The following is a 17,675-nucleotide window of genomic DNA, read 5'->3' as shown; positions in this document are numbered from 1 at the left end:
ATATTGCTTTGCACAGGCATGTCGGTATGTCGGTCGGTCGGTCGGTCGGTCGGTCCGTCGGTAGACCAAAGCTTGTCCGAGTGATAACTCAACAATTCCTGGACGTATGGTCATCAAACTTGACATGAAGGTTGGTCCTGACCAGTAGATGACCCCTATTGATTTTAGGGCTCATCGGGTCAAAGGTCAAGGTCACAGTGACCTTTAATGGTAAAATAATTTTAAAGCATGTCCGAGTGATAACTCAACAATGCCTAGACCTATGGTCATCAAACTTGATATGGAAGTTGGGCCTGACCATTAGATTACCCCTATTGTTTTTAGGGGTCATCGGGCCAAAGGTCAAGGTCACAGTGACCTTGAATGGTAAAAGGATGTCCGAGTGATAACTCGACAATGCCTGCACCCTTGGCCCTCATTCTTGACTTGGAGGTTGGGCCTGACCAGTAGCTGACCCCTATTGTTTTTGGGGCTCATCGGGTCAAAGATCAACGTCATAGTGACATTGAATGGTAAAAGGTTGTCCGAGTGATAACTCAACAATGCCTGCACCCATGGCCCTCATAATTGACTTGGAGGTTGGGCCTGACCAGTAGATGGCCCCTATTGTTTTTGACGGTCATCGGCCCAAAGGTCAAGGTCACAGTGACCTTGAATAGTAAAAGGTTGTCTGAGTGATAACTCGACAATGCCTGCACCCACGGCCATCAAACTTGAATTGGAGGTTGGGCCTGACCAGTAGATGGCCCCTATTGATTTGAGGGGTCATTGGGCCAAAGGTCAAGGTCACAGTGACTTTGAACGATAAAAGGTTGCCCGAGTGATAACTCAACAATGCCTGTGCCCATGGCCCTCAAACTTGACTTGGAGGTTGGGCCTGACCCCTATTGATTTAGGGGTCAGAGGTCAAGGTCACAGTGACCTTGAAAGCAAACTCGACAATTCCTGGACCTATGGTCATCAAACTGGACATGAAGGTTGGGCCTGACCAGTAGATGACCCCTCTTGACTTTGGGGGTCATCAGGCCAAGGTCAAGGTCACAGTAACCTTTAATGCTAAAAAGTTAACAAATCTTCTCTCAGTGATATCTCAACAATGCCTGAATCTATGACCATCAAACTTGACATGTAAGTTGGGCCTGACCAGGAGATGACCCTTATTGATTTTAGGAGTCATTGGGTCAAAGGTTAGGTTCACAGTGACCTTGAATGCGAAAATGGTTCAAGTGATAATTGGACAATGCCTGCACCCATGGCCCTCAAACTTGACTTGGAGTTGTGACTGACCTGACCAGGAGATGACCCTTTATGATTTAAGGGGTTATTAGATCAAAGGTCAAGGTTACAGTGACCTTGAACGAAAAATGCTTGTCTGTGTGATAACTTGTCAATGCCTGCACCCATGGCCCTCAAACTTAACATTTAGATTTTTGGTGACCAGCTGATGACTACTATGGATTTTGAGGTCATAGAGTCAAAGGTCATGGTCATAACACACTCTATCCTCAAACTTTGAATGGTCATAATCTTAAAACTGCCTCAACGGCATGCAATGTTAGCGACAAATCAGCTGTCATTTCGGTCCATGCATATTTCATTCAATTGTCCATATAATCCTGACAACATGGCGCTCAGGGGGGCATAATGTTTGACAAACATCTCTTGTTATAGAAAATTAACGTCTTGTCCATTCAATAATTTTATAACCCAGTGGCAAATCGTAACCAAATTCTGTCAGAATGTTAATTGTCATAATATCTCGGACAAGTTCGATAACCCTTTAATGATATGAATAACTTAAAAATGTCCTTGTTTGATCAATAATTTTAGAAAGCCTTGTCCTATCCTTACCAAATTTGGTCAGAATGTGTATATGCAGAATACCTTGGTCAGGTTAGATAACCAGCCATGTTGCCCCAGTCACTTCTGAATATGACCCTGGAATTGGATAAAACTGGATTTACCGTGTAAATCCGGCCTTACGTACAACCTTTTATCACCAAACTTGGTGTCCTAGAATTAGGACGGGAGTATATTTTGACAGTTGGCGCTCTTGTTTATTTTGTATTTGTATAAGGCTTTATGCAAGACCCAAGTGTGACTTGAACAATATTTTGAAGCCAGAGGGGAATATAACCCCAACAGGTAGGTGGAATATTCGCCAAAGGAGTAATTGTGTACCCAAAATGCCTCGAGATCCGCGACGAATGTCATCGAATGAGTCGTCACACAGCTTTGACTGTTTGATATGGTTTTATTTTCTATGCCTTAACATTACACGCATTTTAAAATCATTTACTCATAAGAGAATCATATAGTGGTATTTTTTAAATGATGACTCGTGGTCAGTTCATTGACAACATTGTGACATTAAACAAAATCTTGGTTTAAACACTTGTCTACTTGGCTTGTCACTGTAGTTTTTTTTTCATACAGAACATCACATATCGCTGGTCTCACTTCAGAAAACCTAAGCTGCATTTTTCTGTTTCGGACTTTTTTACATCACTATAATCAAAAAGACGAGCCGCATCTAACTGCTAAATGCCGAGTAAAGAGTCCAATGAGAAAATGATGTTGCATCATGTGATCACAATGTCGAGCAATGATTGGACATCTCACAGAGAAGCAAAAATGCCAAACCTTCTGAAATTTAAACTACAAAAACTGTAACTTTGGTATTTTGTAAAAAAAATGTGTGATCTAATTACTTACTAAAAACATTGGATATTGTAGCTTCGGCATTTGGAAGTGAGGCCATCGATATGAATTACACATTTAAACTCTGCATTCTATTTATGTATGTCCACGAGCAGATAAAGTTATCAGACGAAAATAACTCTTAACTTCCTGTTTACCTCGCGAATCTCAAAAGTAGTTCATACATATTAATGTGAAGTGCATTGAAGCCAAATTTGTTTGGCTCCCTGCTGCTATGGTTACGAGGTTGATACTAACTAGATCACGTTTTTCGTAAAGACCGTGAAAACAAATTAATACTTAATTTAAAGTCAAGGATATTTCATTCATATGTTATTTAATAAATCATCCGGTGACATTCCTATTTAACGCAACATTACCCTACAATCGAGCGCTATCTGATATATAGGAGTTGATTTCATTATCGATGCCGAACGTGAGCGTTAAAGCTGCACTATCATAGATTGAATGAGCCATTTTTTTGCGAAAATCCATGGAAACCAGTTATATAAGACTGCTGACAAAAAAGCAGATCGCAGATTTTGTTTTTAAGTTCAAAAATTGATGTTTTAAGCGTTTTTCTTAAACCGTTAGTAACATTAATATTCGAACGGAAATATGAAAATCTACGATTTGATTTTTTTTCTTGTATCACTGGTTTACAGATATTAACGCAAAAACTTGTTGTAAAAATGGTATATATCTGTGAAAGTGCAGCTTTAAAAGGTAAACAGAAAACATGGAGGCGGACGTGATGTAAATCCTACATTTAATTCTGAAATAGAACCCTCTCGAATACACAGGATTAAAATTGCGTAAGATCGGAACCTCAATTTATTCCAAATACACGAATGAATATTTTATCATAAATGAAATACACATCATCGTAAAACAACAACAACTGCATAACCCTTGCCTTCCGAGTTTTGTCTAGTTTTACGGCATCGAAAAACAAAGTGGGTCAATGTAAAAGTAGCGAGTTCGATTGGTAATCAAGGCTACAATGGTAAATGACAGAACATTACTCTGGTTCGATTATATACGATTACTCACGAGGGGGTTGGGAATCAAAATGACTTAAGTTGTTCGATTTGGTGGCTCAAAAGGTACTCTTTGAATTGGCGTCTTTCCAAGAGCTCCATTAAGGCTTTAATAAATAACGCGTATATTCACAATTTACTGTGTGACCACTCCCTTCTTTTTGACATGATCTTAAAGGGACTAGACACCAGATGATATAATTGCAAGAAAAAACTTAAATAATATTGATATCGTTGTGTACAGCGCATTGAATCTTACTTATTGATGTATCACATCGCTATCGACACATGCATCTTTCGCAGGTTTTGCAATTTTTTTTCCAATTCCCGAAATTTGGTTTCTGTACCACGAAAATTCCAGTAAATACGCGCTATTTTAAGTGGGTATATTCAGCTGAAATTGAACGGAATTTTCTTTCAATCATGGAAATAATGTATTTTTGGCATCATACTACATGTAGCTCATATTGACAATTCTATGCTTATAAACAAGTTTTGCGGAAATACTATATTTGCGTTTTTTTGGACCATCTGGTGTCTAATCCCTTTAAATACCAGTACTCGACTAAAGGCAACTTCCTAGTGAAATTTTCAAGCGTACTCTAATGGATGCAGTATACAGCACGAGCTCACATAAAATTTGGAAATCATAATTTTAATATTTTAGATAAGTATTCATCCCGATTTGAAATTCTTAAAATCTTCTGCAACTGACAATTTAACTTCTTCAACTGATAATTTAATGTTAAAGAACGGTTTCTGTATAAACGATAGTTGTAGCGTCGAATATGTAATAGTAAGATGAAATGAAGTAAAATCTTAATGATAAAGAATGGGCGGAGTGGGCGTAGTAATTTCAAATAAGTTATGTGAAATTAAAAAAGAAAAAAGCGTCTAAAAGTTTACAAAATATCTTCACTGTTCCTGGTAATAACTATTTTCTACAAAATAATCGTCAAGAACCTTCTCTCAAATCCAATCAATATCTTTTTGATTTTATAACTTCTATATATACATGGAATCAAGTCAATGGTGTTAAACATTGATGATTCTAAACAAATATTGGCAAATGAATTTTAAATATATCATCGGGCGAAACATTGTTCATTTAAAAGAATCTAGGTCACCATGCGGATGAAACTGGATTATTATTCAAGTAACAATGCAACGGAATTAAACACTTACACAATTTAGAACTGAAATTAAAGGGACTCGCTTATGTTTTGGGACCAAAAATTAGTTGATTTCCCGATAATGCATCTAAAAACATTTACTTCAGCCTTATTTAACTCTATTATATAGAAATTACAGAAAGTACAATTCAAGTATTAAAACATATTTTGGATAAGTGGGGTGCGAACTCTCACAGGTAAAGACAAGAAAAATATAACCGATATGACAGACGCCTTATCTTCTAGGCCACTAGGACTTAAACAGATTTATGGATATTTTGACATTTTAACAAAACATTGACAACATCACGTGATTATGTCAATCAACCAATCACGCAACAACAAATCTGTTATAAACGTGTTCTCGAGGACGATATTTGAGCAAATATCAGCATTTGATGAAGGGTTCCGGCTTTAGTTATCTTACTTTCAACACTCGTAATTACTTGCCACTCTTTATTTCGTCAAACAGAATCATGTGCGAGTCACTTTAAAATACCTATATACGTAAAAAATGAACATCATGTAAAATAAATGCACACTCACACGAAATTAACATTTTACACGAAAACGTCATACATGTTGCCTCTATCGGGATACCCATCGGAACACCCCGCCCATTAACCAACAGATATGACAATAGCGGATTCAGAGTAGGGGCACACACACCGCCCCACCCCTCCTCCTTAAATCGTTAGATTTTTATTTTATGTCAAAATTGGAGAAAAAAGGGTAATCAACTGCATCATTTTGGAATAAAAATTGTTACAAAATGTTCTGGGGCGAGAACCCTCAACCCGCTTCAAACATTTTAAACCATTTAAAGTTCGATTATGTGTTTTGACCGAATGTCAAAATGTTGTGCCCCAAAGTATCCCGAAGTTTACAGGAGGTGACCGATTGGTTACGAATGTCGAGATAAGAACAGACGATAAAAAGTATGTTCTGTTCTGTTCTGTTCGAAACCTTTATACTCTCACCACAAGGCCATGTCACAAGGTTAAACTAACGCCTTAACCACTCGGCCAAGGCCATGTCACAAGGTTAAACTAACGCCTTAACCACTCGGCCAAGGCCATGTCACAGGGTTAAACTAACGCCTTAACCACTCGGCCAAGGCCATGTCACAAGGTTAAACTAACGCCTTAACCACTCGGCCACAATGACTTGCAATAGCTAATGGATATTTTAACCCTAAACTTAATCGAATACATTGGTAACATCACGTGATTATGTCAATCGACCAATCACGCTGCAACATTGAGCAGGATCGTGTTACTTACTTTTTTTTCAAATTTTGGGTCTTCAAAGAAATATTTGACATTATATATACATTTGTTGAATGGTTCGAGATGTCAGTATCTTAGTTTTAACAATCCTTATGATTTGCCATACTTGGATTTTCTAAAAAAAAAATAATGGTAAAAAGTGCATTTTAAAAACTATGAGCAAGTCCCTTTAACCCACAACCACATTATCTAAGATAGAGAACAACTGGATTAGATTCGACGTCCCTTTGACGCAATTGTAAGGACAATGAGAGGATTATTTCTCATGGAATTAAGGCAAGTGTTATTGTGTGGTTAATGTTTAACGCTATTAGTAATTTCATAACAATTCGTCACCGGAAATCATTAAAATGTTATACAAAGATCTTTATGAAAGTGATCGTGTTACATTAATGATATGACAATTCGGAGTTACGCATTTGATCTGGCGCTGTGATTTTAGGTAGGTGTTTAACATCATTTGTCAGATAACTTTTGAGTGAATGGGATTATAGTTATGTATCCGTCACTGGATTACCTTTGATAATGGATTATATAAATGGAAGTTGAAAAATTTACATTATGATTTGTTTTAACATGAATGTATTTGATACTTTTTCAATTGTTTAATAGTGTGTTTGTTTGTTGTTGTTTTCTGATGGATTTCAGCATGTTCATATTATGTTATAATATTTTTTTATAAATCATATAATTAACTACATTTGTTTTCTTAAATATACTGATTTATTTCATATTTACAGTAATTATGGTTACTGATTTTAACCTTTTTAAAAGATTATTACACATAAAACCGTTTTGATAAGAGTTTGGCTGATTAATCATTTCGTAAAACAAAATTAAATACTATTTTAGTGTTTGGCGCAGACGGCTCTAATTACGCAGGGAGCATGCGCGAACCACTGAATAACCCACTAAATAAATCCAACTTAAGACGTAGTTATGATAAATGGGCGGTCGTGTTTATCAGGGGTTGAATAAATTGAATTGAATAAATGATCGGCGATCCCAGTGACGAAAATATGGGCGTCAACACTAAGCTGATGTTAGCGCTTCATATAGAAACAGCCTACAAATCTGACTTGCATAACAGTTTTTTTGGTTTGTAATTACAAGGTGTGTTTTTTTTTGCTTTACTTTACATCAAAAATGTTAAAATGTTGTCTCTTTTTAGGATTGTAAATGTAAAATATATCACATTCTACATTTCTATGTAATAACAAAGTGCAATACTTCGTAGAAACCTAAGCAATCATGTGAAAAGATGACGAAATCACCTTCAGTGTAAAGTTCATCTGAAAGTCACTTCCTTATTTGTAGTTCGAACATGACAAATTGTGAAATTACATACTTGAAAGTTCTAGTTTCGTCAATAAATGCCGTTTTTGGTGTATGTTTATCTTAATGTAGAAGCTATTTCCCTCAGAGTGCGATACCCCGGTCAGGTTAACCTCAGCGTCACCTTATAAACTTGGAGACTGAGCGCGAAAAGGTTTTATCAGCCTAAACTATGAATATAAGTTAAAACAGTTTCGCGTTAATTCTACAATCCGGTTTAAGTCAATTATGCGGGTATCGCATACACTCTTACTCCGAGATGGTGAACTAACTGACCGGTGGCTTGACCTATTTTTATCCGACCTATTCCCATTTCATGACAAAACAATTTAGTCCACTTAACGAATATCTAACTATTTGGACAATTATTTTTATATTTATTGAATCGATTTAAATAGCACCATAACACTTAAGATGAATACTACGACTTTGACAATCACTCCTTCTACTGATACAACTACTGCTACCGCCTCTGCTGCTGCTGCCGCTACTACTGCTACTGCTGCTGCTGCTGCTGCTGCTGCTACTGCTACTTCTACTACTACTACTACTACTACTACTACTACTACTACTACTACTACTACTACTACTACTACTACTACTACTACTACTACTACTACTACTACTACTACTACTACTACTACTACTACTACTACTACTACTACTACTACTACTACTACTACTACTACTACTACTACTACTACTACTACTACTACTACTACTACTACTACTACTACTACTACTACTACTACTACTACTACTACTACTACTACTACTACTACTACTACTACTACTACTACTACTACTACTACTACTACTACTACTACTACTACTACTACTACTACTACTACTACTACTACTACTACTACTACTACTACTACTACTACTACTACTACTACTACTACTACTACTACTACTACTACTACTACTACTACTACTACTACTACTACTACTACTACTACTACTACTACTACTACTACTACTACTACTACTACTACTACTACTACTACTACTACTACTACTACTACTACTACTACTACTACTACTACTACTACTACTACTACTACTACTACTACTACTACTACTACTACTACTACTACTACTACTACTACTACTACTACTACTACTACTACTACTACTACTACTACTACTACTACTACTACTACTACTACTACTACTACTACTACTACTACTACTACTACTACTACTACTACTACTACTACTACTACTACTACTACTACTACTACTACTACTACTACTACTACTACTACTACTACTACTACTACTACTACTACTACTACTACTACTACTACTACTACTACTACTACTACTACTACTACTACTACTACTACTACTACTACTACTACTACTACTACTACTACTACTACTACTACTACTACTACTACTACTACTACTACTACTACTACTACTACTACTACTACTACTACTACTACTACTACTACTACTACTACTACTACTACTACTACTACTACTACTACTACTACTACTACTACTACTACTACTACTACTACTACTACTACTACTACTACTACTACTACTACTACTACTACTACTACTACTACTACTACTACTACTACTACTACTACTACTACTACTACTACTACTACTACTACTACTACTACTACTACTACTACTACTACTACTACTACTACTACTACTACTACTACTACTACTACTACTACTACTACTACTACTACTACTACTACTACTACTACTACTACTACTACTATTACTACTTCTACTACTACTACTACCTACTACTACTACTACCACCACTACCACTTCCACTACAACTACCACTACCATCACTACCAGTACCACTACCACTACTACTACTATTACTATTAATAAAAATTAAGATAATAATAATAATAATAATAATAATAATAATAATAATAATAATAATAAATTATAAAGAACAATTCTGTATTTTTTGCTAAAATGAACATTTTAACAATGATACACAATATCTTCAAAGTGGGCTTTTCCGGATCGATGCTATATACTCAACAACATATTCACGTTATAAGTACATTTCAATTATTCTACTAAAAGTGCAACCTGTCGAGTATAATGAAAGTTGAATAGAACTGTTTCATCGAAATGCTAGCTGTGTGAAGTTAGCTAAACATACGACATTGGACATTGGACATTCAAAAGTGAAAGTCGTGCTAGCACGACATTGGACATTGGACATTCAAAATCGAATGTTGTGCTGGCACGACATTGGACATTGGACATTCAAAAGTGAAAGTCGTGCTAGCACGACATTGGACATTCAAAATCGAATGTTGTGCTGGCACGACATTGGACATTCCAAAGTAAAATACATTAAAACTGTCATGAGAGAGAAGATAATATTATGCAAAATGCCCTTGTTTAAAGTGACTAGACATCAGATGGACGAAAAATCGGAAAATACAGTAGTTCATAATGCGAACTACAAGTAGTAAGAGGCCGATAATACATCATTTTACATGATTAAAAGAAGAAACGCAATATTCATGTTGCTGTCTCATCTGAGTTTCCCCGTTTAAAACAGCGCATAATGTTTTCCAAGTCTAAATCATATCTGTTTATGAGTACAGATAAAAATACCGACCATTTTTTAACTGGGATTTACGTGGTTGACTACCCCAGTTGATTTCTTTTGCGTTTGCCCAGTGCCATTAAACCGGGTTTATGTTTAAACCGTTTGTCACTGAGCTTGTCATTCGGAGCTCCTCGGCCATTTTTTCAAATACAACCTCGGATGTATGCCGGTACATCAGTTAAAGCAGTTCGTAAATTTTTGAAATGTAGTGTTTTATAATTGTATTTATTGATATAAGTTTAAACTGATTGCCATTGAAGTATATTATTGCAAACATAATTAAGATTTCCAAGAGTAAAGTCATAAAGTTTAACTGCTAAATAAAATCACTACGCGATCTACTTGCAGCGGACTTAAACGTTCCTCTTTTTTAGTATGTAAACCGTCCAAATACATCCGAGGTTGTTTTTGAAAAAATGGCCGAGGAGTTCCGAATGTGAGCTTGTTTCTGTAGCTTTTCGCATAAATATTCGAATTGGAAAAATGCGCAAAAACTGTGAAAGATGCATGTGTCGTAAACGATGTGATGCATAATATTCAATGATTTTAATATTATGTAAGTTTTTGACAATTATGATCAATTTGCTGGGTCTTTTTTTGAGTCTTAGTTGACTTTTTTTTTCTTTTGGCATAAGTATTCAGAAGTTTCTTGCACATGTAAGTTTATCCAGTCAAAATGGCGTTGGTTTTCAGAGTGAAAAGTATCAATGTATCAAAATAAAATCAAAATCCCGATAATCCTGGCCTATGTTTTTGGCTGCGAAAGCGGAAACAAACAATTATTTGTATAGGCCTCAATACAAAATTGTTGCTAGTCTTTGAACAGAGGAGATTCACCGACGAAAAAATTTGAAATGGGACGAAATCATTTACTGATGAAAAATTATTTTACAAAACTCCAATAAAACTTAGAGCTTTGAAAAGAGTTCAAAATGGTCGCGGTGTCATTAAAAATGACATATTGCGCATAGTTCAGTGAACTGGGTGAACGCGTCATTCATTCTCCGATACAGTGTTTGACTTAACGTGACGTATGTGCAGTAGTTAGTGGGCGATATCATAACGACAGATTGGAAATGTCTGTTTATATTGTAGGGTTTTGATTAAATGTTAAATAGCCTGGATATATAGGTAAGAATTAGTTAAAGGCTATTATAATTTAAGATGTTCGGAATAGCGAACGTTTGAAAATGTATGTTATAATTGTAGAGTTTCGAGTAAATGTTAAATAGAGAAAATGTAGCTTTCAGGATTAATAATGTCTGTTATAATTGTAGATTTTTTTTAGGATCAGACATCAAGCAAAAAGACATCTTGTGAAATGTGAACATTTTTTCTTTATTATAATGATAAACTTGAAATTTCAATTAGAGCTCTATTGTAAAACAATATTTAGAAATTTGACAGATGATATTTTTTCTTGCCGAAAAACACTAGTAACGCTACTAAAAATGGAATAATTTTATGCTTGGATTTCAACATATCGTTCCAAATGCGTATCTGCCAGTTTCTCGCTTGTGTTTGTTTATAAAAGTAAGAACAGCCAAACCCCGTTGGCTCGAACTCGCTTGGCTCAAACTCCTTGTTGGATCGAACTATATTTAAAGGACTTATTTATTTATACTGAATGTAAAAAATCCCGCTTGGCTCGATTTTTCCGAGGCTCGAGGTATTATTGCCGGTCCCTTGGAGTTCGAGCCAACGGGGTTCGAGTGTAATATAAATCAATTCCAATAATTTACAAAAAATCGTTGCAAACATAAATAGTTAGTACTTTAAATCAAGAAGCCTTAAATGTTCTGTCAATGGATTAAGCTTGCCTGTTTTTTTTTAATTTCGGTTTGATTTAAAGCAAGCTTGTATTTCCGTATTTTTAGCATGTTTTGTCTAAAAAAAGCAACAATTAAAGTCTTGAAATTAAGTTCCGAATTTAAATATTGATATACCAATTTTTAATTTTATGGAAACTGCAGTCGAACCCAGATGGCTTAAACTCGCTTGGCTCGAATTCCTGGTTGGCTCGAACTAGATGTAAAGGACCGATTTCTTTATACTGAAGGTAAACAATCTCGCTTAGCTCGAATTGTCCGAGGCTCGAAGTATTTCCGCCGGTCCCTGGGAGTTCGAGCCAACGGGGGTTGACTGTACAGGGATATGCCGAGTAGCCAAACATTTTTGGTGGTCGTGTTTAAAGGCAAACCAATTAAAGCCTAGCAACAATAATTGATAGATACATGTTATTGTATATTCGAGAACAAACACAGATTACTTAAATACAAAACTAAGTTTAAACAATAACTGTTATGGTTACCGCACTGTGCGGACAGCGAAATTAAACGTATATTTTGGGGTTGTTATGAATGTAGTCGTGACTTTCATGACGTTAGGCTTTGGTTTTGGCAGGCTATACATACAATCATAACAACTCTGCCATCTCCGGCAAGCTTCGGGATAGGCCTCGTAAATAGGCTTCACGATATACGACAACAGGGTCACTATTGCCCGAAGTCGATCACCTGGATGAGAGTTTTAAAACTTTGTTTTTGTTATGAGAATGAATGAGATTATTGGTTTATCGTAATGCAACATTGGTATTTTTTACAAATCTGCACTCATGGTCTAAATGTCATTGCTATAGTTACAAAAATAAGAAATTAGGTCAAAGGTCATCCAATCACACCATTGTGATTTTTTTTTGAAAACTGTACACATGGTATAAATTTATATTGCTGAACTTCCTCAAAATAGGGAAATTAGGTCAGAAGGTTAAAATGGATGTCATCCAAGGAAACATGATACATTTGTCTACTGCATTCTATTGATCATTTGCAATTAAGTTATTTTATCTACATTTGTATTTAAACTTCTTTAATGATAATGGCACTGATGGTGGATAGAGGTGGTTTTTAAGATATATCTGTATAACTGTACACATGCTCCATATTCCATTGCAGAAGCTTCAAAGGTAACAATGAATGTCAAAAGTCATTCGGCCAGCTTTGACCTCAATGGCATTATTTGAACACACTTGGTAGATGGCCATCATATGATGCTACTTAACATTCAATATCAAAGGTCTGGGCCATGTGGTTTGAGAACAGAATATTTTTAAAGAGTTCCCAATATAATGTGTAGGAAACTTTTGAACCCGAGGGCGTTGCCAGTTCTGACCCCAGTGGCACAATTTGAACAGATTTGTATGTTTGGTGCTACATACAAAATATCAAGGGCTGGACCTAGTGGTCTTACACAAGAAGATTTTCAAAGTTTTTTTTGTATAATATTATAAGTCTAAAGGATACTTGTGACCCCAGGGGCGATGCCAGTTTTGACTCCAGGGTCACAATTTGAACAAACTTGATAAAGGACTATGATATGATGCTACATACAAAAGGTCAAGGGTCTCGGCCAAGCGGTTTCAGACCAGAAGATTTTCAAAGATTTCCGTAAATAAGTACAAATATATGTAGGTAACTTGATGCTCCCGGTACGGGATCAGTTTGACCCCAGGGGGGGGGGGGCTCAAACTTGGTAGAAGACCACTAGACAATGAAACATACCAAATATCTAGCCCTAGGCTTAATAATTTTTGTCAAGAAGATTTTTATTTCGGTTGCCATCGCAACCAGAGTTCTGCATGGAATTATTTCTTTGAATAATTTTGAAAGGTCGACATCCAAGGAACATTCCAGTTTCAGGCGGTTTAGGGGATGGCATTTAAAGCAATTGCTGACGGATGAGGCGATAGGAAAAGCTCATCCTGAGCACGTAGTTGGATCGCCTGCGATTGAATGAATACTGATTACGCTAATTAGACCCATTCAATAACGTAAACAATATAATAAAAGTAGTGATTTTGATTCGTGTCGTAATTACGCTCCGGACAAACTGGAAATAAATTCCAATTAAAAGAAAAAAACAGCTTCATACTCCTCGCCATGTGTTCAATTTAATATGACGGTTGACACACATATAAGACGTTTTCAATCCGGGCGCCGCCATGATGGCCTATCTGTTGGATAATGACCGATCGGCTTGACATAGTGTCATGGGTCACTGCCCTTAAAAAGATTGAAAAAAAATGTAAATTGACATGATAACGAATGAAAATTTGATATCGGATTTTGATAACTATAGTTGATACGTTATTAAATAATGAGCTTGATATTGCCTTTTACAGTAAATTTCACTTAAATACTTCTGTCTTTCAGTCTGCAGAAAATGACAGCGCATTTGGAGCAAACGAAATAGAGAATGATCGTCAGTCCGTTTCCAGCTCTTTTCTGTTACCTTTGCGCATGTGTAGTGGTGACGTCATCATCCGTGGTTCCATCATGGCGGAATTTTGAAACCCTTCGCAAAAGCAATTGTTCCGAGTGTCGGGAACAGTTGCACATGAATATGGTTGAAGTTTTACCTCGGCTTGAAAGAATAAAACAAAGAATAATGAATGAAATTGGACGAAATCGAATAGACGGCGATAACCCTGATGATGAAAAAAAAACTGCCGAACGTGAAAACGAGGCTAATATCATGGTTGACGTCACAGCTACACCAAATGCAGATGCGAAATCAGTGCGACAAAAGATTCTTACCTACCCGGAAGTAAAATGTAAGTTTTTACAAGTGTACCGAGGTTATTACTGGATTTTGTTAAAATGCAATATTTATTCGGGTCAGTTAAAGTTTAAATATAATTCATTTGAGCATATACGCAATTTAGGAGGAAATGGTTTGGAAGAATACATTTAATTGTTTCATGTTTTGAGAACTTTCGATTATGTTACGTTTAGTAAAGGTGTTTGCGGCTAACGTTTTGTGGTTTCCTCCCGCGTCGTCTTGTTGAGCTATGATGCAACAGGGATCCGAAACAAAACAGTTACCGTTATAATTATCTGAACGCATCATAATAACATTGTGTGCCTTTAAGGCGTTTATCCAGGTTTTAATAAGGACAGGTTCTTGTAGAAAAGGGAACAAGTGCTAGGGGCAAAAATGGCACATTGTATCGGGCACTAGGAATTTGACAAAAATGTTAGAAATAATGTATTTACAGTTGAATGAGGGTTCTCCTTATATATGTATATGTGTATGTATTTATATAATGGTATAAGCTAAAACAAAACAACTATTGGACAGTCTAAAGCCGTTCATTCTGATAAGGCAGACGGGTTTCCATGTTGTCTTCATGGGGACAGAAGGGTGCTCCAAAAATAGGACAGGGTGCAGCACCTTTCCATTACTCTTTAGCTTAAATGTACACGACTCACAGTACATCTGCAATCGCTACGAGCTCATCAAATAAGTGACAAATGTTATTGATTTAAATAGTTTAATTTGTTTTCAGACGAATCCTCAGACGAGACGGTGTTGAAGTTTGATTTGCCTGTACAGAGGGCTTCCCTCAACCAAACAGAGGCACTCGGGGCATCACTGTTACTATTTGTGGACCGGACGCGTAAAATACGGAATGGTGGGAAAGGAAAACGGATATTTATAGAAGTGTTACGCTCCAGTGAATATAGAGACAAATGGTCAATGATAAATGTAGTGAAAACACGAGTGAAAAGGAAGCGATGGACGAGAATAAATCTACCAGTTTCATTCGCTCAAAAGTTCATACAATCTGAATCTAAATCAATAGAATTGAAAATAAAGTGTACAGGGTGTGGCCGACTTGTAAAATTACTGTTTTCAAGAGAAATTCATCGGGAAAAGCAAAAAAGACACCAAAGAAATGTACCCAGGGCCGGACGAAAACCAAAACGAAAAACTAGAAGAAAAGGACCGCCTATTTTAATTATTGATACGAGGTTTCTAATAAAATGAACTATGATTCATAAAATAACAAAAAATCCCTCCATTAAACAATGCATGGACATAAGGCATTCGACCGACTAATACGTTTGTTGTTTGTATATTGTTAAAAGTTGACGCCTGGTGACCCAGTTTAATCTTGGTACCATTTGAAAGGGGGTTGCTTGCTTCTAATTACACATAAGACAGTGTGTGTATACCATGTGATAAATTATGCAAAGAAGGCTACGGCGAAAGGCAACATCTTGCTTCGAATGTAGACTTAACACAAAGATAACTTTTAATTTTCTGCACCATTTTAAATGAAACAAAGGGCTCCGCTTTTTTATTACCGGAGTTTGATTAGGTGATTAGTTTCATCAAACTCTTCGACAAACCGGTTTCCGAAATAATAATTTGACAGTAAAAAGGTTTGTCAAACTGTTTAAAGAAACTAAACTCTCTATCCAACTCTCACAGCTATCTTTGTTTAAAGTCTTCATTCGAAGCAAAATGTTGCCTTCCGACGTAGCAATTATGACGTGGTATACACACACTGTAATGTAAAGTCGCGAAAATGCATTACAGATAAAGTTATTGCATACTGAATCTTTGTTCTTCATTTTAATTGAAATACGACTTGAAATGACATATTTAACAAACCCTTGCAAATGAATCCAAAGTTCAGGTTATTGAATATCTAAATTCTGAAAATTACGTCCAATTCGATCCGGGTTCAATTTCTAGCCCTGGCGCATGTGAGTTTAGTTTGTGGTCACCAGGCCGGACTAGTGGGTTTATCCGCATAATCCGTTTTACCACACAAGTCGCATAACAAAGAATTTACATTGTCCCAACGACATTGATCAAAATTATGTTCTAATAACCTTTTCACACTCGCTGTATAATAATTACGTTTCTCCTAACCTTCAAAAGAGCATTATAATGATTAGGTTAAATCTTGTTATACCTTTTCGTGACCTGTAAAACAACACTTGATACTTAATCTGCATGATTTAAGTGTATGTCTCACTTCAGTGTTCATTTATGATCTGTAAAAAATAAAACTGTTTTGGTATTTAATATGCATTAAATAGTTCAAGATCGTTTCGCTTCATATTTTGCTGTATTGTTGTATTTTGAAATACAGTCGAACCGCGATGGCTCGAATCCCCAGGGACCGGCAAAAATACATCGAGTCTCGGAAAACTCGAACCAAGCGGAAATGCTTACCTTCAGATTAAGAAATCGATCGTTTACACCCAGTTCGAGCCAACGAAGAATTCGAGCCAAAGCAAATAAAATCTCAACATAAACTTAGCCTTGCGTTTCTTGAAAATAAGGTCATTTCAAAAATTGTGACACGTCTTTGTTTGTTGAAGATAAATAATAAGCAATAGCTGATTGATTTACTTTAACATGTAAAATCATATATGTTTAAACAAAATAAAGAATGATGACCTCGCCAAATCAATATCGCCTCGTCTGTCGGTGTAGTTGATGCTAGTGTCACAAGAGATTTAGTCAGATAAAAGATATATAATCTCCCTTGAATTTTGACCTTGCTACGGAATTCCCTTCTTTGTTATACATGTTTATAGAAACAATCATGTTACTTTCAGAATGATCACAGCTTTAAAGGCGCTCGATGTATGTTAATGCATATGGTGTTTAACTCACTTGACTTAAATTATCACCACCACCCCCCCCACCCCCCCCCCCCCCCCCC

General features: G+C 36.2%; 1 protein-coding gene across 3 annotated transcripts; it reads left to right on the top strand.

Moving 5' to 3' along the window:
• Positions 1 to 6,591: 6,591 nt before the first annotated feature.
• Positions 6,592 to 17,043, top strand: LOC128236914 (uncharacterized). 3 transcript variants are annotated; one of them, XM_052952050.1, is made up of 3 exons: positions 6,592 to 6,643; positions 14,362 to 14,762; positions 15,498 to 17,043. In XM_052952050.1, the coding sequence occupies exons 2-3, from the start codon at positions 14,405 to 14,407 to the stop codon at positions 15,977 to 15,979; spliced, it is 840 nt and encodes a 279-aa protein (XP_052808010.1). In that variant the 5' UTR covers positions 6,592 to 6,643; positions 14,362 to 14,404; the 3' UTR covers positions 15,980 to 17,043. The 3 variants fall into 3 exon arrangements, with proteins under 3 accessions (XP_052808010.1, XP_052808026.1, XP_052808019.1); XM_052952066.1 differs by lacking the exon at positions 6,592 to 6,643 and adding an exon at positions 11,232 to 11,281; XM_052952059.1 differs by lacking the exon at positions 6,592 to 6,643 and adding an exon at positions 12,122 to 12,209.
• The last annotated feature ends 632 nt before the right edge of the window (positions 17,044 to 17,675 follow it).

Source organism: Mya arenaria, chromosome 1 (genome assembly GCF_026914265.1).
Source record: "Mya arenaria isolate MELC-2E11 chromosome 1, ASM2691426v1".
NCBI classification, from domain to species: domain Eukaryota; kingdom Metazoa; phylum Mollusca; class Bivalvia; order Myida; family Myidae; genus Mya; species Mya arenaria.
Note: the sequence above shows the minus strand (reverse complement) of the source record. Positions and strands in the feature narration are given on the sequence as shown.

Excerpts from the sequence above, each read along its gene's own strand:
- LOC128236914 (XM_052952050.1), top strand. The coding sequence starts at position 14,405 with ATGATCGTCAGTCCGTTTCCAGCTCTTTTCTGTTACCTTTGCGCATGT. Across the intron at positions 14,763-15,497 it reads TACCTACCCGGAAGTAAAAT|ACGAATCCTCAGACGAGACG; the intron begins GTAAGTTTTTAC and ends ATTTGTTTTCAG.